The 26,493-nt window shown below is 41.3% G+C and overlaps 1 protein-coding gene across 3 annotated transcripts in view; it reads left to right on the top strand.

Moving 5' to 3' along the window:
- The window catches only part of TACC2 (transforming acidic coiled-coil containing protein 2), a 316,371-nt gene extending 295,003 nt beyond the window's left edge, over positions 1-21,368 (top strand). For all 3 annotated transcript variants that reach the window (XM_038757663.1, XM_038757664.1, XM_038757662.1), the window contains 7 exons: positions 9,305-9,448; positions 9,748-9,824; positions 11,346-11,389; positions 15,342-15,502; positions 16,147-16,253; positions 19,471-19,591; positions 20,815-21,368. In XM_038757663.1, the coding sequence (XP_038613591.1) occupies positions 9,305-9,448; positions 9,748-9,824; positions 11,346-11,389; positions 15,342-15,502; positions 16,147-16,253; positions 19,471-19,591; positions 20,815-20,880 (720 nt within the window). In that variant the 3' untranslated portion in view covers positions 20,881-21,368. The remainder of the gene's footprint in view (positions 1-9,304; positions 9,449-9,747; positions 9,825-11,345; positions 11,390-15,341; positions 15,503-16,146; positions 16,254-19,470; positions 19,592-20,814) is intronic.
- The last annotated feature ends 5,125 nt before the right edge of the window (positions 21,369-26,493 follow it).

Genomic DNA, 26,493 nt, shown 5'->3' with positions numbered 1-26,493 from the left:
AAGCAGATTTCAACATTCTCATAATAGTGGATTACTTTTCAATTTATGGATAAAAGGAGCATGAACCTTTGAGAGCAATTGCCTTTCTGTGGACATGAGTCTTCCAAGACCCTGACAATGAGTAGCTTTGCTAAGGCATGCAGGCACATTTTAAATCAAAGTTAAGAGAATTAAGAGGCCTTAAATCATTGTTGAGATAGGGAGATTGGGGAAGTGGAGGGCTCTGGGCTCTGAGGGGGACTTAAGTATCCTCTGACCCCTTCTCTTCCTCCTGGCTGGTCAAGGAGGTGTGTGTACCCCACTCCTCCTCCAATGGGAAGCCATCAGCCAGCATGTTGATCCAGGAGATTACTGTCTGTGTCTCTCTCTTATTATCTGTGAGCCCACTGTTGGATAGGGACTATCTCTATATGTTGGCAATTTGTACTTCCCAAGCGCTTAGTACAGTGCTCTGCACATAGTAAGCGCTCAATAAATACGATTGATGATGATGATGATCTCTTTTTCTGTCAGAGATGTAGAAGAGTTAAGTGGAGGTGCAGGAACAGCTGGATGGAGGAGAGGGCTGAGATGGAGAACAGAAATGTAGCAATTGGCGACCATCACATTAACTATTTCCTCCATCACTTTTGCTGGTCCCTCCCCTCCTCCATCAGAGGAGACTAACCAGAGGGAGTGACACCACTGACAGTAGGGACCCATTAGAGGAATGGGTATGACAGGAAATCAACAAGCAGATTAGACCCCCAATTAGATCCAACCTGGGAGAACCAATCAGAGGAGGGGGTGGAGGGCGCAAATTGCAAACCAGTGTTTGGTTTTGGTGGAATGCAAATAGAAAAAGGTGAATGAAAAAAGGAGTCACTCCATTGCAATCATCATATTTATTATTTATTTATTTAATGACTATTTAAATGTAGTCATATTTATTAATAATAATTGTGGTATTTGTTAAGCGCTTACTGTGTGTCAGGCACTGTATTAAGTGCTGGGGTGGATACAAGCAAATCAGGTTGGACACAGTCCTTGTCCCACGTGGGGCTTACAGTCTCATTCCCCATTTTACAGATCAAGTACCTGAAACACAAGGAAGTGAAGTGACTTGCCCAAGGTCACACAGCAGATAAGTGGCAGAGCTGAGACTAAAATCCATGACCTTCTAACTCCCAGGTCCATGCTCTATCCACTACATCAAGCTGCTTCTTTATTGAACACTTACTGTGTGCAGAGTACTATACAAAGCACTTGGAAGAGTATAATGCCCCAGAGTTGGTAGACATGTTTCTTGCCCACAAAGAGCTTATAGTGTAAAGACAGAAGGTAGTTAGTTGTCCTGAACTTGCTGCCCATGTCTCCCCTATCTTTAAAAAACCCTCCCTTGACCTCACAGCTCCCTCCAGTTTCACCCCATCTCCCTAGTACCATTCTTCTCCATAATTCTTGAGTAAGTTGTCTACACCCACTGCCTTAAATCCCTCTCCTCCAATTTTCTCCTTGACCCCCTCCAATCTGGCTTCCAGACTCTTCACTCCACAGAAACTTCCCTCTCAAAGGTCAACAATCATCTCCTTCTTGCCAAACCCAGTGGCCTCTAGTTCATCATAATCCTTCTCGATCTCTCAGCTGCCTTCGACACTGTGGACCACCCCCTTCTCTTGGAAACGTTATCCAATTTTGGCTTCACTGACTGTCTTCTCCTGGTTCTCCTCTTATCTTTCTGGCGGTTCATTCTCATTCTCCTTCGCAGGTTCCTCCTCTGCCTCACACCACCTGCCTGTGGGGTTGCTCAAGGTTCGGTTCTGGGTCCCCTTCTATTCTCCATCTATACCCACTCCCTTGGAGAACTCATTTGTTCCCATGACTTCAACTACCACTTCTATGCAGATGACACTCTAATCTACATCTCCAGCCCTGATCTCTCTCCCCATCTCCAGTCTTGCATCTTCTCCCTCCTTCAAGAAATCTCTACTTGGATGGCCTCTCATCACCTCAAACTTAACATGTCCAAAAACAGAACTACTTATCTTCACACCCAAGCCCTGTCCTCCCCCTGACTTTCCCATCACTGTTGACAGCACCACCATCTTTTATGTCTCACAAGCCCTTAACCTTGGCATTATCCTTGACTCCTCTCTCTCATTCATCCCTCATATTCAATTCATCATTAAACACTATCAGTGCCACCTTCACAACATCGCTTAAATTTTCCATTTCCTCTCCATCTATATTGCTACCACATTAATACAATCACTCATTCTATCCTGCCTGAATTACTGCATCAACCTCCTTGCTGACCTCCCAACCTCCTGTCACTCCCCACTGCAGTCCATACTTCACTCTGATAATTTTTCTACAAAGACGTTGTGGACACATCACACTGCTCCTCAGAAAACTCCAGTGGTTGCTCATCCACCTTGGTATCAAACATAAACTCCTCTCCATTGGCTTTAAAGCACTCCATCACCTTGCCCCCTTCTACCTCACCCCACTACTCTCCTAATACAACCCAACCCACACACTTCTCTCCTCTAATGCTAGCCTTCTAACTCAATCTTGTCTATCTCTACACCTGGAGAAAAATCATAAAAATTAAAGTGATGGTGGAGTAGGATGGTGGAAGCCCTAAGCAGTTGTCAAGAGGAGTGGAAAGAGCACAGGCCTGGGAGTCAAGGAGACTCCTTACCATCAGCTGTAGAACACTCAGTCACCTTGTCCCCTCCTACCTCACCTTGCTACTCTCCTACTACAACCAAGCCCACACAATTCACTCCTCTAATGCAGACCTTCTCACTGTACCTCAATCTCAACTATCTCACCACTGACTCCTAGTCCACATCCTGCCTCTGGCCTGGTATGCCCTTTGTCTTCATATCTGACAAACAATAATTCTTCCCACCTTCAAAGCCTTATTGAAAGCATTTCTCCTCCAAGAGGCTTTCCCTAAGTCTTCCTTTCCTTTTCTCCCACTCCCTTATGCACTGACCTGACTTGCTGTCCTTTATTCATCCCTCCTGCCAGCCCCACAGCACTTATGTACATATCTGTAATTTTATTGATTTATAGTAATGTCTGTCTCCCTCATTAGACTGTAAGCTCATTGTGGGCAGGGACTGTACTTGTTATATTGTTATACTCTCACAAGTGCTTAGTATGAATGAATGAATGAATGGCATTTGTTCATTCATTCATTCAATCGTATTGAGCACTTACTGTGTGTGCAGAGCACTGTACTAAGTGCTTGGAAAGTACAATTGGGCAACATATAGAGACAGTCCCTACCCAACAACGGGCTTACAGTCTAGAAGGGGGAGACAGAAAGCTAAACAGAACAGGTAGACAGGTGTCAATACCATCAAAATAAATAGAATTATAGATATATACACATCATTAATAGAATAGAGTAGTAAATATGTACAAATATACACAAGTGCTGTGAGGAGGGGAAAGGGGTAGGGCAGAGGGCTTTAAGCACTTTTTGTTAAGCGCTTACTATGTGCCAAGCACTGTTCTAAGCGCTGGGGGGATACAAGGTAATCAGGTTGCCCCACATGGTGCTCACAGTCTTAATGCCCATTTTACAGATGAGGTAACTGAGGCTCAGAGAATTTAAGTGACTTGCCCAGAGTCACACAACTGACAAGTGGTGGGGCTGGGATTAGAGCCCATGACCTCTGACTCCCAAGCCCATGCTCTTTCCACTAAGTCACACTGCTTCTCAGTACAGTGCTCTGCACAGAGTAAGTGCTAAATAAATCTGATTGGCTGACTGATTCCTGGTTCTAATTGTGGCTTCTCCACTTTTTTGACATGTGACCTTAACTTAACTTTTCTGTGACTCAGTTTCCTCATCTGTAAAATGGGGGTTCGCTGCCTATTCTCCCTCCTGTTGAAACCGTGAGCCCAATATATGACAGGGACTGTGTCCAACCTGATTAACTCCAGTGCTTATAACAGTGCTTGACACATAGTAAGCTCTTAATAATATAAAAATAATAATTGTCAAAGCACTATGAGTCCCATTTTTCTTGAGTTAGGTATATAAAAAGATCGAACTGCCAATTTTCTAACTTTCAGGTCAAACTTTAATTTTCTTATGGAAATGGAACTTATTTTTCCCCTTGTGATCTGTCAAGGTAGGCCCATAATCATTGACAATTACAAAAATGATTTTTAAAAGACATTTTAGGGTTATTGGATGCTCCCAGAGGTTCTGGATGGGTTGTAGGTTTTAAAATAAAAGAGTGTCTCATTACAAAGCCTAGGCTTCATAGCTGGCATTTCATTCCATGAGCTCTTGGTCATCTTGATTTTTTTTCCACTCAGTATTGTGATATCAGCTTGATATTTAACTCATATCTTCATTGTCATCATCATCAATATATATGGGGTGCCTTTTGTGTGAAGAGCACTGTAGTGGTCACTTAGGAACGTACAGTAGAAGTAGAAGGCACAGTTCCTGCCATCATTCATGGCTGAGAGAAACAGAAGGGGGCAATTCATCAGATAAAAAATAAAATCAATAAACCATTATGCACATAAGGGGATGATCTGACCAGGGAAAGTGGGAAATTGTTGGGGAAGCTTCCTAGGAGAGCTTGAAGGTGGGCAGGGATGTTGTTTAGCAGATTTGAAGGGGAAGTTTGTTCCATAGAGAGAGAAAGGAGATCAGAGAATGTAGAATAAAGGAAAATAAGAACATTAGCTTGAGTGAGCTTAGAGTGTGAGTTGAGGTTTTGCAAGAAAAGAGAGCAGATATGTAAGATGGAAGCTGGTGGAGAACCTTAAAACTTGTGGTCAGGAGTTTCTGTTTGATGTGGAGAGAAATGTATAGTAATGCTAGTAGTAGTATTTATTAAGCACCCACTGGCTGCATTGCACTGTACAGAGTGCTTGCGAAGTATAAAACTGAGCAAGTGACATATTCCTGCCCACAAAGAGTTTACACTCCAATAGGGAACTCAGCCACAAAATAGTATTTCAAACCAGCAAATTAAATGTTTGATTGAATAAATATACAAACGTAAGTGCTGAGGATGGGTAAAGTAAGTATATTTGATGGTATTTTTAAAGTGCTTATTGTGTGTCAGGCACTGTACTAAGCACTGGGGTAGATACAAGCTAATCAGGATGGACACAGTTCAAAATCATAACCAGGCATTTATATAAATGCTAGAGGTAAGCTGATGGCTTTGAAGATGGAATTAATTGGGGAAGGTGTGTTGGAGGAGGTGGGCTTTCAGGAGGACTTTGAATATCTGTGGTTTGTTGGATTTGAAGAGGGAGTTCTGAGCAAGTGATTGGATGGCGGCAGGAGAATCAAGAGCAGTTGGTTTGGGAGGTATAATAAGAGTGGGTTGGGGAGCAGCAAATGAAGACTGCAGATGGAGAAGGTAGAATGAGTGGGTGGAGAGCTCCGAAGCCAATTGTGAGAAGTTTCTACTTGATGCTGAGGACATGGGGAGCCTGGAAAAGGCTTTGAGGAGCAGAGAGATGGGTGCTGAGTGATGCTTCAGGAAGACAATCCATGCAGAAGTGTAGTAGATTGGAGAGGGGAGGGGCTAGAGGCAGGAGACTATCAAGAAGGCCAATACAGTAGTCTAGTCATGTTATAAACTATGATTGTACCAGGGTGATTGCTGTTTGAGTAGAGAGGAAAAGGCAGATCTGGAAGATGTGAGGGAAAAGCTATCAGGATCTGGCAGTAGAATTTAATTATTTTATTTTTGTTTGATCAATTTTTATTTGCTTTCGTTTCTACTTTGCAAGTGTAAACCCCTTTAGGTAATGTAACAGGACATCTACCATGTAAGGAAATGAGAAAATGTGATTAGAGACATGTGGGGCAGATTTTGTATATGTCTCTACAAGGTTTAATGAATAAATTTACAGCTATTGGAGGGCAAGGTCATTTGGGAATAATACATTCATTTATAATCTGTAGGTTTAAAGTTTTTTTTTCCTTCAAAAGCAATAGGCTAGGTATTATAGATTAAGAAAGAGTGAAACTTTTATTTATAGTGCTTCCATTTGAGATTGAGCCCTTAGTATGTGCAGAGCACTGTACTTAGTGCTTGGAAAAAGACAGTATAATAGAGTTGGTAGATATTATTCCTGCCTATGAGGAGCTTACAACCTAGAAGAAAAGCTTGCAGTCTGGAAGATGATAAATGAAGCTCTAACTTTAATGAAATTTATTTTCTGGTAGTAAGGAAAAGTCAGAGTGTATGCTGAATTTCACTTTCTAGTCACTAGTACCCATAGGTTGTAAGAGTGTTTATCCTTTTAATGGAAAAACCAGTTAGAATGAGAAGTGGAAGGAAAGCAGTGTATCTTGTAATAATAATAATAATAATAATAATAATAATAATAATAATGGTGATTGTGGTTTTTGTTAAGTGCTTACTATGTGTCAAGCACTATACCTAGCACTGGGGTAGATTCGAGATTATCACGTCCCATATGGAATTCATAGTCTAATTAGTAGTGAAAACAGGTATTGATTTCCCATTTTGCAGATAAGGGAAGTGAGGCCTAGAGAAGTTAAGTGACTTGCCAGGGGTCACACAACAGGTATGTGGCAGCATTGTCAGTCAGAATCAGTCTCCTCTCATTCCCAGGCCCGTACTCTTTCTACTAGGGCACACTGCTTCTGTTAGTAGTTGCAAAATTTATATTTGTTTAATTTAATTGTTGGTTGTAATTGGATACATTTCTATATACCCAAAGGGTATTCAGGTTTATAAAGGTTTATTCAGGGTCACAATTTTGCATCCAACACCATAGAACCTACTTAGGAAGTTTCTGCTGTTAGACTTTCTTTTGTGATTAATTGGGATCTTAGATTCCTTCCAGATGTCTAGGGCTTTTGATATCCCTTTTAAACATGTTTCCCTGTCTACTAATTTTCATATCTAATCAGTGCACCAACATTTTATTTTGAAGAAGATTAGGTTTCAGCTTTGAGGAGGCAGTGGACTTTTAGGGGAAGTAAAAGAGAAGAGGAGAAAGAGGGAGAGGAAAAGAGGGAGGAGAATGGAAGGAAAGGAAGAGGAAAATGATAATTAGAATAATAGTATTATTTATTAAGTGCTTACTATCTACCAAGCTTGTGCTAAAAGATACTCATATCGGACACAGTCCCTGTCCTACCTGGGAATCACAGTCTCAGAGAAGAGGGTGAGTAGGTATTTTATTCCCATTTTATAGATAAGGAAACCTAGGCATGGAGAAGTCAATTTGACTTGCTCAAGGTCACATAGCAGACAAGTAGCAGAGCTGGAATTGGAATCTGGGTCTCCTAATTCCTACTCCTGTGCCTTTCTGCCAGGCCATACTGCCTCTCAAGAATACCTGCAGTCATTACAACTCCTAGCTGAAAGCTGTGCTATTGCTTATTTCAGTGCCAGGTGTTCAGGGCCAACCAATGACAGTAAAATCAAAACCAAAAGTCCAAGCCAGAGCCCTTTTTCTCAGAGGATTTCCCCATTTGATTTAACATGCATGTGTGCTACTAACTTGTACTACTAACTGAACTTTACAGTTATATCCAGGCCGCCAATCCTATACATTAAACCTGCATTTGTCTATGATCTTGAACTGTAGAAAAGTACAGCTTTTCAGCTGGTAGAGGTGCACTAGCTGTTGCCTTTAGCAGTGTGCCTTTGGGGGAAAATACTTCTGATCTAATTTTTAAAAGAATATCCCACTTCTTCCTCCTTCCCCTTCTCCTTCTAACCTAAAATCTTCTATTACCTGAGTGTATATTTTGTCAAGCCTTTTGGTTCTGAGATATCTTTCCTATTTCCTCATTAGACCCTGTTTTCCAATTCTAGGAGTTTTACAGTCACTGAATATTCCTCATTTTGGCAAAACAGTTTTACTTTTACTAAATATTCCTTATTTTGGCTAAACCCCCACCTTAATTGGGTCCTTAATTGATCCAAAATGTTCATTTGTTAAGATTTATTGAGCAATAACTCTCAATAAATCTGTGTGTAGATGTGTAGAGTACTGTACTGGGTGCCTGCTGCCCCATAGCACTATTTGGGTAGCTTGGGAGAATACAGTAAAATTAGGAGACACACAGTCCCTGCCCTCAAATAATTTACAGTCTAATGGGGAAGCTTAATTGAAAGTTACTTCTTTTGCTCTCAGGGTAGTTACTACTGTGTGTTTTTCTTTTCTTAATACCTTTAAAAATTAATGCATGGGATGGAGGCCATGGTTGTTTTTTGTGTTGCGGGAAGAAAAGCGCACTTACCCAGGTAACTTATCTTAAAAGATTGTGATGTTCATAGCAATTCTGCTTGCATTGTTACCATACATTGTACCCCAGTTCTCTCATAGAATCAAGGACACTCCAGCTTGAAAGGGTTGTTGGGAGTCGAGTTATCATAGCTATTCACAATTAGTATGAAGCTTCAAGCACCAATGTCTTTTCCCCAAACCACTCTACAAAGTCAAGCTTCTCTGTCCTTAAAAGAGTAAAAGTGAAAATGGATGAATGACAGAATCTCAAAAGTAGTTATTCTAATAGACTCTGGGCAAAGGGAAAGGTTAACTCCTGTAATAATTGCATCCCTGAGTAGCTTACTTCAGGAATGCAGAGAATAAGATGGCATACTATCTTACAGAATCCAGCAGAGAGCAGCCCCCTCAATATTCTGCTATTTTCAGAATGTATCAGTCACTCTATGCTTCCAAAGAAGAGTTCTACTGGCTAGTGACTGCCTCTAGTGATAGTCCTTTTTCTTACTGCTCCTGCTTAAGTGCTTCTAACTATTCTAATGAATGGATATTCAAAAGGAAGAGGCTCAGGGCTGACTTAGTTGTTGCCTGCCCCAGTGCAAATTTTCACAGATTGGGTCTGACGTTTTCCTATTCATTGTTCTTTGTGTTATTCCTCACAGAGACAAAAAACCCCTTCATGAACCTGATAGGTGGGGGACTCACTTTTTTGTTTGTTTGTTTTTATATTTGTTGTTTTTATGTTATTTGTTAATCATATACTATGTGCCAGGTACTGTACTAAACCCTGGGGTAGATACAAGGCTAATCAGATTGCCAAACTCCGTGTCTCACGTGGGGCTCACCATACTAATCCGCATTTTACAGATGAGGTAACTGAGGCACAGAGAAATTGAGTGACTTGTCCAGGGTTATACAGAAGTCATGTGGCAGAGCTGGGATTAGAACCCAGGTCCTCCTGACTCCTGAGCCCATGCTCTATCCACTAGGCCATGCGGCTTCTCGGTTGTTCGATGATTAATGTTGCCTTTTCTTTTAATTAAAAACAACTCCACAGATTGAAGCCACTGTCCCTGCAGATGCCTCCATCTCCAAAACTGCCTTGTACTCCAGGATTGGTACCTCAGAGCCAGAAAAAAAAACAGGGTTTCTTTACCAGCAGACAGATTTAAATTCTGCACTACAGATCGCCAGAGCAGAGGTATTCATTTGGGGTGGAGGGGGAAGAGTGTGAATCCACTTTCAAAAGCCCAATAAAAGGTTTGGTGACTTTCATCATTGATCAGAGACATCATAAAACAACAACCTGTAGTTAGGGTCTCTCCCCTAAAAATATTGACACTGAAATTGCTATTAGCTCTCATTTGTTCCCCCAAAAAGACACTGGTAACATGGTATCATGTAGGCCCTAGCTAGACAAATATCTCATTCAGGGAATTGCTTGGCTCTGGACTTGTTGTTTTAGATGCTAACTACTTTTCTCCTCTCCTGACCTATCAGATTGTAACGAAGGAAAGAGAGGTCTCAGAATGGAAAGACAAATATGAAGAAAGCAGACGAGAAGTGATGGAAATGAGGTTAGTTGCTAGACCGTGGCCCCTTTGAAAGTTTTCATATGAAGCCTAATGTACCTACAGTGAAACAATGCAGGACTTGTGTTTTCTTGGTCTCCTCTCAGTGGGGGTTTTGCACTGACTAAATCTCAGCCAGCTGGCAGGGCAATTTGCTAGTCTGGGAGCCATTAACGGGATGTGGAACTGTCGTGGAAGTCCAGTTCTAGACCAAATTGCCCAAGCTGGATTGGGGTCAGGCTGGGCAGAGTTCCCTATGTGGGAACTGAGTAGTTACAGACCACACCCATGGTTCTGATGGGTTTGGTTGATGGAGAGGGAAGATAGAGAGGGAGGACTCCAGATGGAGTCATCTGGCGTCCAAGTCAGGGCTGAATCTGAACTAACATTGGAACTCCTGAAAGGGTGTCATTCTGTGAGGTATTTCCATGAGAAAATTCCTTTCAGAAATACATACCTAGTCCTTTTCCTGCTCAGCCAATGAGTTAATGATGCTGTAAAATTATTTTCTTTGCCACTTCACTTTCTCAACTAAAGGATGTGTCCTAGTAATATTCCTTGTTATATTAAAGGCTGGAGCTAAGTGATGCAAATACTAACTGTGAAAGTGAAAAATCCTGGGTCGGGGTTATTAATGCACATAAATGTCAAACTAATGCCTATCATGGGAGAACGCTGTGTTTCTTGCAATAGTATTTCCCATATGGATCTTCACGTGTTTGAACCTTTGATACCCTGGTGACAGTGAACTTCATTCCATCCCACTGTAATTTTGAAAAGAAACATTTCAAAATCTCAACCATTATTATTATTATTAGTATTAGTAGTAGTAGTAGTAGTAGTAGTAATAATAGTAATCATGGCATTTGTTAAATGCTTATTATGAACCTAACACTGTGCTAAGCATAGGGTAGTACAATATAATCAAATCAGACACAGTCCCTGTCCCTCATGAGGCTCATAAGCTAATCAGGAGGAGGAACAAATATTTAATTCACATTTTTTGCAGACAAGGAGACGGAGGTCAAGAAAAGTTAAGCAACTTGGCCAAGGTCACAAAGCAGGCAAGAAGTGGAGTTGTGATTAGAGCCCAGGTCTCCTGATTCCCAATCCTATGCTCTTTCCACTGGTCCAATGGACCTGAGCATTTGGATGATATTGTTTTTCTTAAAAGAGTGTTCAGTATGTGATTCCAAAATCAAGACAGAGGAAGAATTGGGTTTCATTTAATTTTCAGGAAAGGCTTTAGCTCATATTAACCTGTTTTCAAAGAAAAAATAGTGTGTGTGGTGAAAATTCAGTCTCAAGGTATTATTTCCCAAACTTCGGATCACAGAATTACTGTCTTTTATGGGCTCAGATTTTGATAACTAGGTAAAGTATTGAATTTCATTATATGGTTGGTTTATGCTCTACCTGAAAGTGGACTTAGTTGGTGACCTTTTTGGCTGTAAAATTATGGTAATGAAGAATGTGCATTGGCATTCCATGTACCATACACTCAATTTGGTTTCCATTCTGTTATAGGAAAATAGTTGCAGAGTATGAGAAGACCATCGCTCAAATGATAGGTAGGTCTTTTTCTGTGCTGTTCTACACCCTGACCTGTAAATGAACTTTGGAAATATATTTTATTTGGCATTAGTGGTGTGAAACCTCTCTGCTCCCTCCGGCCATTCATTGATACAGCAAACTTCTATCTTAGACAAAACTGCTTTATGAATATGTGCAAGGACTGCTAGACATGTGGCTAGGACATGCTATGTCACAGGGTCCTTAAAATATCTCACATCCAGTTCTGCCCCACAGGATTGCAGGTACAGTCAATTGACCAAAAGCAATTAGGGTTAGTGAAGTAGGCACCAGGGAGCACTGCTCACAGTTGCTTTGGCCATTCTCAAACCAGTCAATCCATCAGTCAATCATATTTGTTAAGCACTCACTCTGTGCATTTATTTATGTATTTATTTATTTAAATATAAATATTTATATAAATACAAACCTGTATATTTAGTTGTATTAATGTCTATCTCCCCCTCTAGACTCTAATCTACTTTAAATCAATCATATTTATTGAGCGCTTACTATGTTCAGAGCACTTATTATGTATTGTACATAAGTACGTCACTCTAAGCCCTTGAGAGACTATGGTATAATTGAGTTGGTAGACATGTTCCCTGCCCACAAGTTTCACATTAGATTAATGTCTGTTTCCCATTCTAGACTGTAAGCTCATTATGGTCATTCATTCTTTCAGTTGTACTTACTGAGCACTTACTGTGTGCAGAGTACTGTATTAAGTACTTAAGCACTGTACTAAGCACTGTACTAAGGTCAGGGAACATGTCTGCTAATTCTGTTGTATTGTACTCTCCCAAGCATTGTATTGTACTCTCCCAAGCACTCAGTACAGTGCTCTGACCATTGTAGTACTCAATAAATATGATTGATTGGAAGCTTAGAGTCTAGAAGGGGGACAGACGTTAATATAAATGAATAAGTTATGGGTGTATACATAAGACTGTGGGACTAAGGGTAGGGTGGATAAAGGGTACAAACTACCGCAGGAATCTTCGGCACAGACATTTAAAGGGAGAGAAAGAGGAGGAAAGAAAAGATTTACACTGCCTTGATTATACAGTTTTCCTTAAACCCATCAAAAATCCATAAATACACAGACAGACTTCCACACATTAGACGGAGCTCAGTAATTCACAGCTTTCTTGGGTCTGCCCATGTAAATTCACCAGGATCAATAGAGGCTTCTTCTTTGGGTCTACATTTCCGTGATCCCCTGGTGGACAGTTGCTAGATTGCACCTGAATTGCAGCTGTGTGGCTCAGGCCAAGCACCTCACAGAAGTCCCTTTCCATCGATCCCTTTTCTGCTCAGTTACCTCATGAACCTTCTGTCAACCAATCAATCAATCAATCCATGGTAATAATAATAGTAATTGTGGTATTTGTTAAGCAGTTTGTTACTACATACCAGGTACTGTACTAAGCACTGGAGTGGACACAAACAAATCACGTTGGACACAGTCTCTATCCTACACGGGGTTCACAGTCTTAAATCCCATTTGATGGATGAGGTAACTGAGGCAAAGAGAAATGAAGTGACTTGCCCAAGGTCACCCAGCAGACAAGTGGTAGATCTGGGATTAGAGCACAAGTCCTTCTGACTCCTAGGCCCACACCTTATCCACTAGGCAACTCTGCTAAATTCAGGCCATGCTGTACTAAATGCTTGGAAGAATGCAGTATAACAGGATTTGTAGACATGTTCCCTGCCCGTAAAGAGGGAAGCAACCAGTAATATAAGTAAATTATTTCTAATATATAATTAATAGATTTGTACATAATTGCCTTGGGGTTGAGGTTGGGGCAAATTTCAAATGCCCGAAGGTCACAGGTCCAAGTGTATATTCGCTATGCCATGCTTGTTCCCCTTACACTGGGAGCTTTAAAAATGTATTGATGTCTTGTGACGTAATTGATGGAATATTGCAGTTTGCAAAGATGTCTGTGCTTTTCTGCAATACAGGTTGTTGCATTGATTTTTTTCTGCTTTCCTAACAACTTCCCTGATTTTTCTATTTTGCTTCCATTTTTGTTGCTTCTTGCTATTTGCTTGCAAAACACAAAGGCAAGCCGGGTAAGTAACGCTTCTCACCCAATTTTACTCTGCATATTGCAACCTTTAGCCCTTTTTTCAGTTTGTTTTCTTTGCTTTTATTCTTTGTATTTGCTGCAACTCACCTTTAATCCTGTTTCTAAAGAAATAAGTAAGATAACTGTTTGGTGGTATATTTTGGCTGTTCATCCTCCAGTATAAATTGCAGGGCTGAATCCTTTTGCTTAAAATGGAATCATCTCAAGAAAGAGAAGGATTTGAATGACCAATTCCCTCTATAATCCAACTCCATGTGGCAATCTGTTTGGGAGGGAAGAGGGAGGAGAAGAATTGACCCAGGGACTGAGAGAGAGCAAAATGGTTTGATCTGAGGGAGACCCAGTAAAGTGCATTTGTTGTTTCATGTACAAAGAGAAATGTGGTTTAAAGTTGGATTCAGAAAACGATTGAGGTCACATTTATGTATATACTCCGAAGGGTGACTCTTCCGGGGCCCAAGGAGAAGAAATGTAAAACTCTTTTACCAGCAACAATTTCATGTAGTCTTTATCCATTGGGCCCAGTGAAAGTTTTTTCATATGAACAGACCCTAAGTCTTTTCTGGTACCATTACATATATTTCATGAATATATATATCCAGGAGTGGACATTCAAATGAGCCCAGAAAAATGGGAATCCATACAAGGCCAACCCCATGGCTCAATTTGAACCTCTCTTAGCATTAACCCTGCTCCCAACTGTAGTGGTAGTCATTTCCCTTTTTGTTTTCATGAGGGCAGAGTAGAATAAGAGTAAATATTGGAGTACAGGGGCAGAAAAGAATGACTTTGACTTCCCATCCTCCATTTGGAGAAACAGTGAGGCTCAGTGTTAAGAGCCACCGGCTTGGGAGTCAGAGGACGTGGGTTCTAATCCCGGCTCTGCCACTTGTCACCATCATCAATCGTATTTATTGAGCGCTTACTATGTGCAGAGCACTGTACTAAGTGCTTGGGAAGTACAAATTGGCAACATATAGAGACAGTCCCTACCCAACAGTGGGCTCACAGTCTGCTGTGTGACCTTGGGCAAGTCACTTAACTTTTCTGAACCTCAGTTACCTCATCTGTAAAATGGGGATTAAGACTGTGAGCCCCACATGGGACAATGTGATCACCTTGTATCCTCCCCAGCGCTTAGAACGGTGCTTTGCACACAGTAAGCGCTTAACAAATGCCATCATTATTATTATTATTTGTATGGGCAAAGGAGTTGGTGGGATTGTCTCAGAGTAGCAGACTGGACTTTGACCACCCTCTCTTTTCCCAAACTAAGCCAAAATAGAGAGGAAGGTTGAAAGAAGGTTTGTGGTAGTGGAACCTGGCTTATTTGGCTAGTTTTCTTTCTTTGATCCATACTGGAAGTAGCCAATCACAGCTCAAAAGTTGGAACCTCGTATTGCAGGTCATAGAGAAACCCTGCCCATACTCTCCTCAGGTCATGGTTGTTCAGTCCTACCCAGAAGGTGGTGTTCCCCCATTATCCAAGGAGGCCTGGGAGTCATGTGATTAGACCTGGGCTAGGAATTATGTTCACTGGCTACACATCAGAGACAGCTACATGGGGTTCTCATCGCAGTAGTACAGGAGAGGAGGAGAGTGTCTTTTCTTTTTCAGTCAGTGCCTTCCTCTGGGAAAGGAAAAAGCTTCTGGGAAAGGGCACCAGCCCTGTCATTCAGACTCTTCACCATATCTGGGCACACATTGTTTCATCTAAAAGAAACCTTTTTAAGACAGCACAAAGCAGTACATATGTAGGTAGCAAGTGATTCATTCTGGGGCTTATAGCATTATCACTGATTTTCCACTTTGATATATTTATTAATAATAGTCTTGCTATTTTCTGATACAGAGGATGAACAAAGAGAGAAGTCTGTCTCCCATCACACTGTCCAACAGTTGATTGTAGAGAAGGAGCAAGCCTTAGCCGACCTGAATTCGGTGGAGAAATCCTTGGCAGATCTCTTCAGGAGATATGAAAAGATGAAAGAAGTTCTTGAGGGGTTTCGAAAGGTGTGTGGATCCCCCATTCTCCATCTCAACCTGAGACAGTGTTCATGTGAAACATTTCTAAACCAAGATCCAACTTCTCTGCCGATTCTAACAGTCTTGTTGGTCCCTTAATTGACCCTCGATTTATTGAAAGGCTTTGTGGATTTGGATGAGAAAAGAGTTCCAGGCCATGATAACACCATGAGATAAGGATTGGAGATGAGAGAGAGAAAAACGAGGTACAATTAGGTGAGCTTGTGGTAAAGAATGAAGAGTGTGAGCTGAGAAATAATGGGTGAAGAGAGCCGATAGGTAAAATGGAGAGAGTTATTGGATTGACCTAAAAGCAAAGGTAAGGAGTTTCTGCTTGCTGCAGAAATATGGGCTCTCTTCAGAGATTTTTGAGGAGGGGAGATATGTGTACTGAGTGATAATGCCAGAAAATAATCTTTGCAGTAGAGGGGATGGACTGAAGTTGGGAGAGCCTGGAGGTAGGGAGACCAGTGAGGAGGCTGGTGCAGAAGTCTAATTATGACATGACCAGAACTTGGACCAGGGAGGTAGCTATTTGGGAGGACAGGAAGGAACCCATCTGGGAGATGATTGCTCACAAAGTCAACTCTCAAGGCCTCAAGTGATCATAAATCTATTATTTTCTGTGACAGAATGAAGAAGTGCTGAAGAAATGTGCCCAAGAATACTTGTCCCGTGTGAAGAAGGAAGAGCAAAGATACCAGGCACTCAAAATCCATGCTGAGGAAAAACTGGACAGGTAATTCTTTCTCATTTCTATTTTTAAAGTTGCCAGTCAGGCATACAATCAGGAGTGAGACAACCTTATATATGTGCAGGAATGCAACATTTAGAGCATAAAATGAAACATTTTAGTAGGGCAGGTGATTTTCTTAAAAAGCAAACATGAAAAATCTCAGCAAATCTATTCAGAAGAGCAGAAAAAACTCCAAAAAAGCAGTGAAAGTTGTAACATTGTACTAATAGCAAGGTAACAACTTTTGTTAAGTATCCTGAGGCCAACAAATACCTTAAACTTTTTGCCCTGCTCATGGGAGGAACTGTCTTTAGAAAATGTTTTATGAGATTTTTTCATGTCTATTGTGTTTGTACATCATTATGGGTTTGGGATTAGGAACATGCAAATTGCAGAGTTGATAGCATTTTATTGTATCAGAATGCAATACTTTCAATAGAAATCCCCCAGTAATTCCTAATTCTGTCAGTTTACCTTCAGCCCATCATTAGAATCCACTATTTCCTCTCCATCCAAACTACTACCACATTAATAATGATAATAATGATGGTATCTGTTAAGCGTTTACTATGTGCCAAGCACTGTTCTAAGCACTGGGGTAGATACAAGGTAATCAGGTTGTCCACGTGGGTCTCACAGTCTTAATTCCCTTTTTACAGATGAGGTAACTGAGGCACAGAGAAGTTAAGTGACTTGCCCAAAGTCACACAGTTGACAAGTGGCAGAGTTGGGATTAGAACCCACAACCATTAGACCATTAGACCAAGCACTTATCCTATCCCATTTAGATTACTGTATCAGCTTCCTTGCTGACCTTCCTGTCTCTCCCCACTCCAGTCCATACTTCACTTTGCTGCCTGGATCATTTTTCTACAAAAACATTTAGGCCATATTTCTTCACTCGTCAAGAACTTCCAGTGGTTACCCATCCACCTCTGCATCACACAGAAACTCCTTACCATTGGCTTTAAAACAATCACCTTTGCCCCCTCCTACCTCATCTGCTACTCTCATACAACCCAGTGGGCACACTTCACTCCTCTAATGATAACCTTCTCACCATACCTCAATCTCATCTATTTCACTGCTGACCTCTCACCCACATCCTGCCTCTGGCCTTAAATACCCTCCTTCTTCATGTCCCCCTTCTGTCCCCCATCCAAGGCCTCCCTGACTCTCTCCTCTTCTAGTTCTCCTCTTTTCTCTCTGGCCATTCATTCTCAGTCTCCTATAGGGGCTCCTCCTCTGCCTCCCACCCTCTAACTGTGGGGATCCCTCAAGGTTCAGTTCTGGGTACCTTCTATTCTCCCTCTACACCCACTCCCTTGGAGAACTCATTCACTCCCGTGGCTTCAACTACCACCTCTGTGTGGATGATACCCATATCTACATCTCCGAGCCCTGATCTCTCTCACTGTCTGCAGTCTCACATTTCCTCTTTCCTTCAAGACATCTCTACATGGATGTCCTCCCATCACATCAAGCTTATCACAGCCAAAACAGAACTTCTTATCCTCACACCCAAACCCTGTCCTCCCCCTGACCTTCCCATCAATGTTGATGGCACCACCATCCTTCCGTAACCCATAACCTTGGCTATATTGCTGACTCCTCTCTGTCATTCAACCCACAGTATTCAATCCATCACTACATCCTGTTGGTCCCACTTTCACAACATCGCTAAAATCCATCCTTTCCTCTCCATCCAAACTGCTTCCACATTAATACAGTCATTCATCCTGTCCTGCCTGGATTACTGCATCAGCTTCCTTGATAACCTCCCAGCTTCCATTTCTCCCCACTCCAGTCCATACTTCAATCTGCTCCCTGGATCATTTTTCTACAAAAACGTCCAAGACATGTCACTCTGCTCCTCAGAAAACTCCAGTGGGTACCCATTCACCTCCGTATCAAACAAAAACTCCTCACCATTGGCTTTAAAGCACTCCACCACCTTGCCCTGTCCTACCTCACCTTGCTACTCTCATTCTACAACCCAGCCTGCACACATCGCTCCTCTAATGCTAACTTTCTCAGTGTGCCTCAATCTCACCTATCTCACTGTCTACCCCTCGCCCATGTCCTGCCTCTGGCCTGGAATGCCCTCCCTCCCCAAATCTGACAGACTCTCCCCCCATTCAAAGGCTTATTGAAGACACATCTCCTCCAAAGAGGCCTTCCCAGACTAAGCACCCATTTCCCCTTCTCCCACTACTTTCTGCATCACCTTGACTTGCTCCCCTTGTTCTCCCTCCCTCCCTCCCAGCTCCACAGCACTTATGTACATATTTACAGTGTATTTATTTGTATTGATGTCTGTATCCCCTATTCTAGGCAGTAAGCTCACTGTGGGCAGGAAATGCATCTGTTTATTATATTGAATGTTCCCAAGAGCTTAGTACAATCCTCTGCTCACAGTAAGTGCTTAATAAATGATTGAATGAATGAATGGATATCCGAGAAACAATTACTCTCCCCAACTTGAAGGCCTTGTTGAAGGCAAATCTCCTCCAAGAGGCCTTCCCTGACTAAGCTCCCCTTTCTCCTTTTCCCACTCCCTTCGGCATCACCATGACTTTCTCCCTTTATTCATCCCTCCGCCAGCCCCATAGCACTTAGGTACAGATCTGTAATTTTATTTATTTGTATCACTCCCTGTCTTCCTCTCTAGGTTGTAAGCTTGCTGTGGGCAGGGAATGTCTGTTTTATTGTCATATTATACTCTCCCAAGCACTTAGTACAGTGCTTTGTACATAGTAAGCAGGCAATAAATACAGTTTGACTGACTGACTGACTGACTGACTAGTACAGTGTCTGGCACATAGTAAGGGCCTAACAAATTCCAAAAAGAAAAAAATGAGTCCTTAGTTACTGTCCCCTCAATCAGTCAATAGTATTTATTGAACACTTACTCTGTGCAGAGAACTGTATTTCAGGTTTGGATAATACAAGTGTCAGTAGACCTGATCCCAGCCCTTATGGAGTTTTCAATCTAGTGGAAGAGATAAACACTAAATTGACAGGTCAGGGAAGCAATAGAGTGTGAAGATATGTGCATAAGTGCAGCAAGGGACCTGAGCTTGGGGAACAGTGAGAACACAAGGTTAAGGTGAAAGGGCTGCATGGACAGAAAGGGGAGAGTCCCATGCTCCTGCCTTCCTGCTACATTTATACTTCTCACACATGCTTTTTTTGTTGGTTTTTCCTTGTGTTTTTCCAGAGCCAATGCTGAAATTGCACAAGTCAGAGGAAAGGCACAGCAGGAACAGGCTGCATACCAGGCCAGCCTCCGCAAAGAGCAACTCAAAGTGGATGCTCTAGAAAGAACACTGGAACAGAAGGTAACCAACCCATCATGTCAAACACTAGAAAGGGGTTAGGGAAAGTGTGTTGTCCAAGTCACTTGCAGCGGTCTATGGAATTGTCCTTTGGGGAAAGTCCATAGTGTTTATGTGGGAATGTGTCTGTTTATTGTTATATTGTACTCTCCCAAGGGCTTAGTACAGTGCTTTGCACACAATAATAATAATAATAATAATAATGGCATTTATTAAGCACTTACTATGTGCAAAGCACTGTTCTGAGCGCTGGATAATGAGAGAAAGAAAGAGAGAGAGAGAGAGAGAGAGAGAGAAAGAGGGAAGGAAGGAAGGAAGGAGGGAAGGAAGGAAGGAAGGAAGAAAGAAAGAGAAAGAAAGAAAGAAAGAAGATAGAAAGAAAGAAAGAAAGAAAGAAAGAAAGAAAGACAGAAAGAAAGGAAGAAAGAAAGAGAGAGAGAGAGAAAGAAAGAAAGAAAGAAAGAAAGAAAGAAAGAAAGAAGAGAAAGAAAAAGAAAGAAAGAAAAGAAAGAAAGAAAGAAAGAAAGAAAGAACGAAAGAAACAAAGAAAGAAAGAAAGAAAGAAAGAAAAAGAAAGAAAGAAAAAGAAAGAAAGGAAAGAAAGAAAGAAAAAGAAAAGTAGTGTAGCCTATTGATGCACCACGGTTCTATTCTAAGTTGCTGCTTTTCTCCTCTGGAAGACTGACAAAAGTAGAAATATCATTCAGGATTCGGCTAAGTACAAACTCTATATTTCCTGAATTCCAACTAAGGTCAGATATGGGATTCAACCTTAAGAGCATCTATCTTCATGTCCCTCCCAATAATGAAGCAGCATGGCCTTGTAGAAAGCACGCGGGCCTAGGAGTCAGAGGACCTGTGTTCTTGAGTGACCTTGGCCAAGTCATTTAACTTATCTGTGCCTCAGTTATTTTATCTATAAATTGGGGATTAAGACTGTGACAATGGGCTACGTCTGACTTGAAAATATTGTATCTACGAGATGCAGTGCCTGGCGCATAGTAAGCACGTAATAAATACCATTTAAAAAAAAATCTGGGTTGGGTCAGCACATGAGATTGCTGTTTCTCAGATGTGCTAATGAATAGCTCACAGATGCTAATGACTAATTTTAGACATTTGAGCCAAACGAGTAATTTCAGAAACCAGAAATAAACTTGACCAGATGAATTCCCTAAAGCCATGGCTTTCCAAAAATATAATTTTTTTCTTTGCTTGGTTTTTAGAATAAAGAAATAGAAGAACTTACCAAGATTTGTGATGAACTGATTGCCAAAATGGGAAAAAGCTAACTTTTAATCAAATTGCTTGACTTCACTGTTGAGTGCAATATGACCATTGGCACACTTATGTCCATTCATTTCTATGGACAAGTTCTCTTTTCACTTTTTCGTATGCACTACTGTATTTTCTTTTTAAACAAAGTTGATTTAATTGTATGCAGTAATAAGGAGACTATCAGAATTTCTTGCTATTGTTTGCATTTTCTTAGTATAAATTCATAGCAAGTTGATCTCAAGTTCCTGTATCAGGGAGATTGTCAAATTCTCTACAAAAATGACAAATTGCTGATCCTAACCTTTCCCTTTGAACATGAGTTCCCCTGATGGTTGTTTTGGGGATTTAATATAAACATGTATTACTGCACGGGGACTCTTGCCTTAAGGAGTGTAAACTTGACCTGCATTTGCTGATTTGTAAGAAAAAAAAAGAAAAGAAAAATGCATGTCTCAAATCAAATTCTCTATTGTAAATAAAGTTTTTTTCGTTGAAACTTGGAAATCAGTGTGGCCATACTTATTTTGTGAGAATTTGGGGAGTTTTGGTGTTTTTAAATAACAGATTGGGAGTTGAAGGAGCTACAGCTTCTGCTTACCCCACAGTCATTTTTCCCTGTCTCCTCTGATGGTTATATTTGATGAATCAAAGTTTTTAGATAGATTTTGATCAAAAAGCATTTTTTTTTGGTGACAAAACATGGTCCACGGTACACTCATTTCTCCTCAAATCTTGGGGTTCCTCAGGAACCCCAAACTTGAGGAAAATTTGCATTATACTAGACAAAGTTTAATCAGTGCTGTGGGTATGTGCATCATGGTTTCTTCCAACATCACACCAAGTTCTATACAGATGGATGCATGTTGTGGGAAAAACATCCCCTAATTCCCTATCTATAAAGTGCAGTAAATATACACTTTATGGTAAAAAGCAGCATGTCTTAGTGGAAAGAGCATGGGCCTGAGTGTCAGAGGACCTGGGTTCTAATCCCAGCTCTGCCACTGGTCTGCTGTGTGATCTTGGGCAAGTCACTTAATTTCTCTGTGCCTCACTCTTCCTCCCTCCTACTCATTCATTCATTCATTCAATCGTATTTATTGAGTTCTTACTGTGTGCACAGCACTGTACTAATCGCTTGGGAAGTACAAATCGGCAACATATAGAGATGGTCCATACCCAACAACAGGCTCACAGTCTAGAAGAGGGGAGACAGACAAAAAAACAAAACAAGTAGGTAGGTGTCAATACCATCAGATTGTCAGTACCATCAATACTCTGAATGTGAACCCTGTGAAGGACAGAAATTGTGTACAACCTGATTATCTTGTATCTACCCCAACACTTCAAACATTGCTTGACACATAGTAAGTGCTTAGTAAGTATCATTATTATAAAGTTCATCTAATGAGCAAGAGATTCAGGAAGCCATTTTCTATTCCCTTTATAAAGGACTAAGAAAGGCCTTCCCAGTGGTCTGTTGGGAGCCTTGATTTAGCCATCTGTGTGACTAAGCGGTCAGGTGTTTGCCCGTACTCTCCTTCCTTTGTCCCAGTGAGGGAAGCAGATCAAGGAGTGAGAAGGTAAATACAAATACAAATATAAAAATACAACCAAGGGTGATGACCAGAAATGGTTGGTCTTATGGACTCAACTTAGCCAAGATTTTCACTTTTGCCTTTACTTCTCCATCCAAACCGCTACCTTGTTAGTACAATCACTCATCGTATCCCAACCGGATTACTGCATCAGCATCCTTTCTAATCTCCCAACCCCCTGTCTCTCCCCACTTCAGTCTACACTTCACTCTGCTGCCCGGATTATCTTTCTACATGTCTCTGGACACGTCACCCCCCTTCCTCAAAAATCTCCAGTGGTTGCCTATCAACCTCTATATCAAGCAAAAACTCCTCACTATTGGCTTCAAAGCTCTCCATCGCCTTGCCCCCTCTTACGTCACCTCCCTTCACTCCTATATCCCAGCCTACAGATTCCACTCCTCTGCTGCTAACTTCCTCACTGTGCCTTGTTCTCGCCTTTCCTGCTGTCGACCCCTGGCCTACGTCAATCAATCAATCAATCAATCAATCAATCAATCGTATTTATTGAGCACTTACTGTGTGCAGAGCACTGTACTAAGTGCTTGGGAAGTACAAGTCGGCAACACATAGAGACAGTCCCTACCTGGAATGCCCTCCCTCCTCACATCCACCAAACTAACACACTTCCCCTCCTCAAAGCCCTACTGAAAGCTCACCTCCTCCAGGAGGCCTTCCCAGACTGAGCCCCCCCTTTGCTCCTCCTCCCCTCTCCATCGCCCCTACTCCCTCCCTCTGCTCTACCCCCTTCCCACCCCACAGCAATTGTGTTTATATGTACATATTTATTATTCTATTTATTTTATTAATGATGTGTGTATATCTATAATTCTATTTATTTATATTGATGCTATTGATGCCTGTCTACTTGTTTTGTTATGTTTTGTTATCTGTCTCCCCACTTCTAGACTGTGAGCCCGTTGTTGGGTAGGGATTGTCTCTGTTGCCGAATTGTACTTTCTAAGTGCTCTGCACACAGTAGGTGCACAATTCTTTTGAATGAATGAATAAATAAATGTGACATGCTTGATCCCAAATCAGACCTCTTCCCTCCCTCTGGGACAGGTTATTTGCCCCATGATGCCTAGAAGGACAAGCCGTCCTCTAATGTTGGCTTTCTGTTGGCAAATAAAGTGAGGAAGCTTAGCAAATACCAGAGAGTCCACAGTGGGGACAACTTAGCCCAGACTTAGTCAGGAAAACACACCGAATAAACAGATGCTTCTTTGACTGGATTGCCTGACTCATTTCCTCAACTTGTTTTGCACAAACAAGTTGTCTTATGCCATCAAGTCATCTCCAACACATAGCGACACCATGGACCCATCTCTTCCAGAAAGCCCCACCTCCATCTGCAATCGTTCTGGTAGTGGATCCATAGATTTTTCTTGATAAAAAATACAGAAGTGGTTTACCATTGCCTCCTTCCGCGCAGTAAACAAACGAGTTGCCCATCTCTAAACACTCCTCGGTAGAGGACTTATAGGACATAAGACTCATAAGTATGTGTCTTTTAACAACAGTAAACCATTTCCCTTCCCTTTTGGATCTTCATAATGAGGGCAGCCTGCAGGTTGATTCTTCTCTGCTCTCTCTGCATCGTAAAAAGTAAGTATATGTATTCTGTTCTCTAAACTATTGCTTCATTCCCCAGGCTCCCAGTGTCAGCCACTCTGCCAGTAGTTTTCTGGCCCAGCTCAACTCTTGTTTTAGACTGCGATAAAAATATCCTATTGATCATTTAACTGGAATGCCATCAAGTGGTATTTTGAAGAGACCAATTGTAAGGGAAAGATCCAAATGGATTTTACTGTTTGATTACTGATTTTATGCATGCACCATCTATAGTTCCATAGATTCTTACTGTGAAATCAAAGAGAACATTTGCTACTCCTAACTTTTAGAATGCTAAATTATAATTACTTGTTGATGACAGAAAAGAGGTCTAGTTTGCTGATGCTAAGATTTATTACACAATTTAGTGAAGCTGATTAGAATTTCAGATCTCTGCAGCTCATTTTTTATGGTATTTGTTAAGTACTTACTCTTTGCCAGACTTTGTACTAAGTACTGGGGTAGATACAAGGTTGGATACAGTCCCTCTCCCACATAGGGCTGACAGTCTTTACTACCCATTTTAGCTGAGGTAGCTGGGAAGTTAAAATGCCCAAGGTCACACAGCAGACAAGTGGCTGAATCTGGAAGGTTTATTACGCTATTACAGCTGACTAGAATTTCAGATTCTTCAGCTGCACATTTTTTATGGTATTTGTTAAGCTCCTTCCACTAGGCCATGCTGCTTCTCAATATTTGACTGGATAATAACAATAATAAAATAATAACATTAATATAATATATTATTTCAGGTTGGACATAGTCCCTGTCTCTTATAGGGCTCACAATCTGAGTAGGAATTGAGTCTCCATTTGAGCAATGAGGAAATTGAGGCCCAGAGAAAGTTGAATACTCTTACCCAGCATCACATACTAGGCAATAAAAAAGCTGCGTGACCTAGGGGAAAGGGCTTGTGTCTAGGAGTCAGAGGACCTGGGTTCTAATCCTTACTCTGTCACTTGTCAGCTGTGTGACCTTGGGCAAATCACTATAACTTTTCTGTGTCTCAGTTACCTCATCTGTAAAACGGGGATTAAGACTGTAAGCCCTATATGGGATAAGGACTCTGTTCAACCTTATTATCTTGTATCTTATGGCACTTAGTGTAGTGCCTGGCAGATAGTAAGCATTTAACCAATACCATAAAAAAAATTGGTGAAATGGAATTGGAACCCAGATCCTCTGATTCCTAGGCTCGTTCTCTTTTCACTAGGCCACACTGCTTTTCATGCTATGGTGAAGAAAAGAGGTGTAGTGGCCATCTCAGTACTTGAATCCAGATGGTACTGATAATAATTATTAAAAATAATATTGTTAATAATAATAATAATAATAATGTATTTGTTAAGCACTTACTAAGTGCCAGGCACTACTCTAAGCACTGAGATAGATACAAGGTAATTAGATTGGACACAGTCTTTGTCCCACAAGGGTCTTAAAGTTTTAATCCCCATTTTACAGATGAGGTAACTGAGGCATGGAGAAGTAAAGTGACTTGTCCAGGGTCACAAAGTAGACAAGTGGAAGTGGATTACAACCCACATCTTCTGACTCCAAATCCCGGGCTCTTACCACTAGGCTATGCAGGGATACTGTGTGAACATCTAATTAAGTCTTCTCTAAGTATCTATCTGGATTTTAGCAGGCCAACCAACATCAGAAAACAAAAACACCATTCATCCAGCCAACAAACAAAATCACCCTGCTTCTCTGGAACCTACCTCCAGGTTTGATTCTTTGAAAGAAAACACTGTTGTACTTGGCAGCGTGGCTTAGTGGAAAGAGCACAGGCTTGGGAGTCAAAGGACATGGGTTCTAATCCCGGCTCCACCACTTGTCTGCTGTGTGATCTTGGGCAAGTCACTTAACTTCTCTGTGCCTCAGTTACCTCATCTGTAAAATGGGGATTAAAAGTGTGATTCCCCACATGGGACAACCTGATTACCCTGTATCTATTCCAGCACTTAGGACAGTGCTTGGCACATAGTAAATGCTTAACAAGTACCATAATAATACTAATTATTATTATTATTATTATTAGCAGATTCACCAACTCCTTGAACTAACTAAATTCCATGTGATTTCTAAGTGGAATGGCACTATGATATTAGGGGAAATAAGTACTGAACGGTTTTGTAGAAAAATGAACAGCAGCTGAGTGAAGACTTCAGAGTTAAGTAAGGACAGACAGGATGCAGGGAGGTCAGCAAGGAAACTGATGCGGTAATCAAGGTGACCAGGATAAGTGCTTGGATTAGTGTAGTAGCAGTTTGCATGGAGAGGAAAGGGCAGATTTTAGCCACATTGTGAAGATTGGACTGACAGGATTTGGTGGCCCATTGAATATGTGGGTTGAAAGAAAGAGATGAGTCAATGGGGATATGGGCCAGCATCATCTCATTACCTGAAGAAGCTACT

This window comes from Tachyglossus aculeatus, chromosome 16 (assembly GCF_015852505.1).
Source record: "Tachyglossus aculeatus isolate mTacAcu1 chromosome 16, mTacAcu1.pri, whole genome shotgun sequence".
NCBI lineage: Eukaryota > Metazoa > Chordata > Mammalia > Monotremata > Tachyglossidae > Tachyglossus > Tachyglossus aculeatus.
The sequence above is the reverse complement of the archived record's forward strand: the minus strand, read 5'-3'. Positions and strand labels throughout refer to the sequence as shown.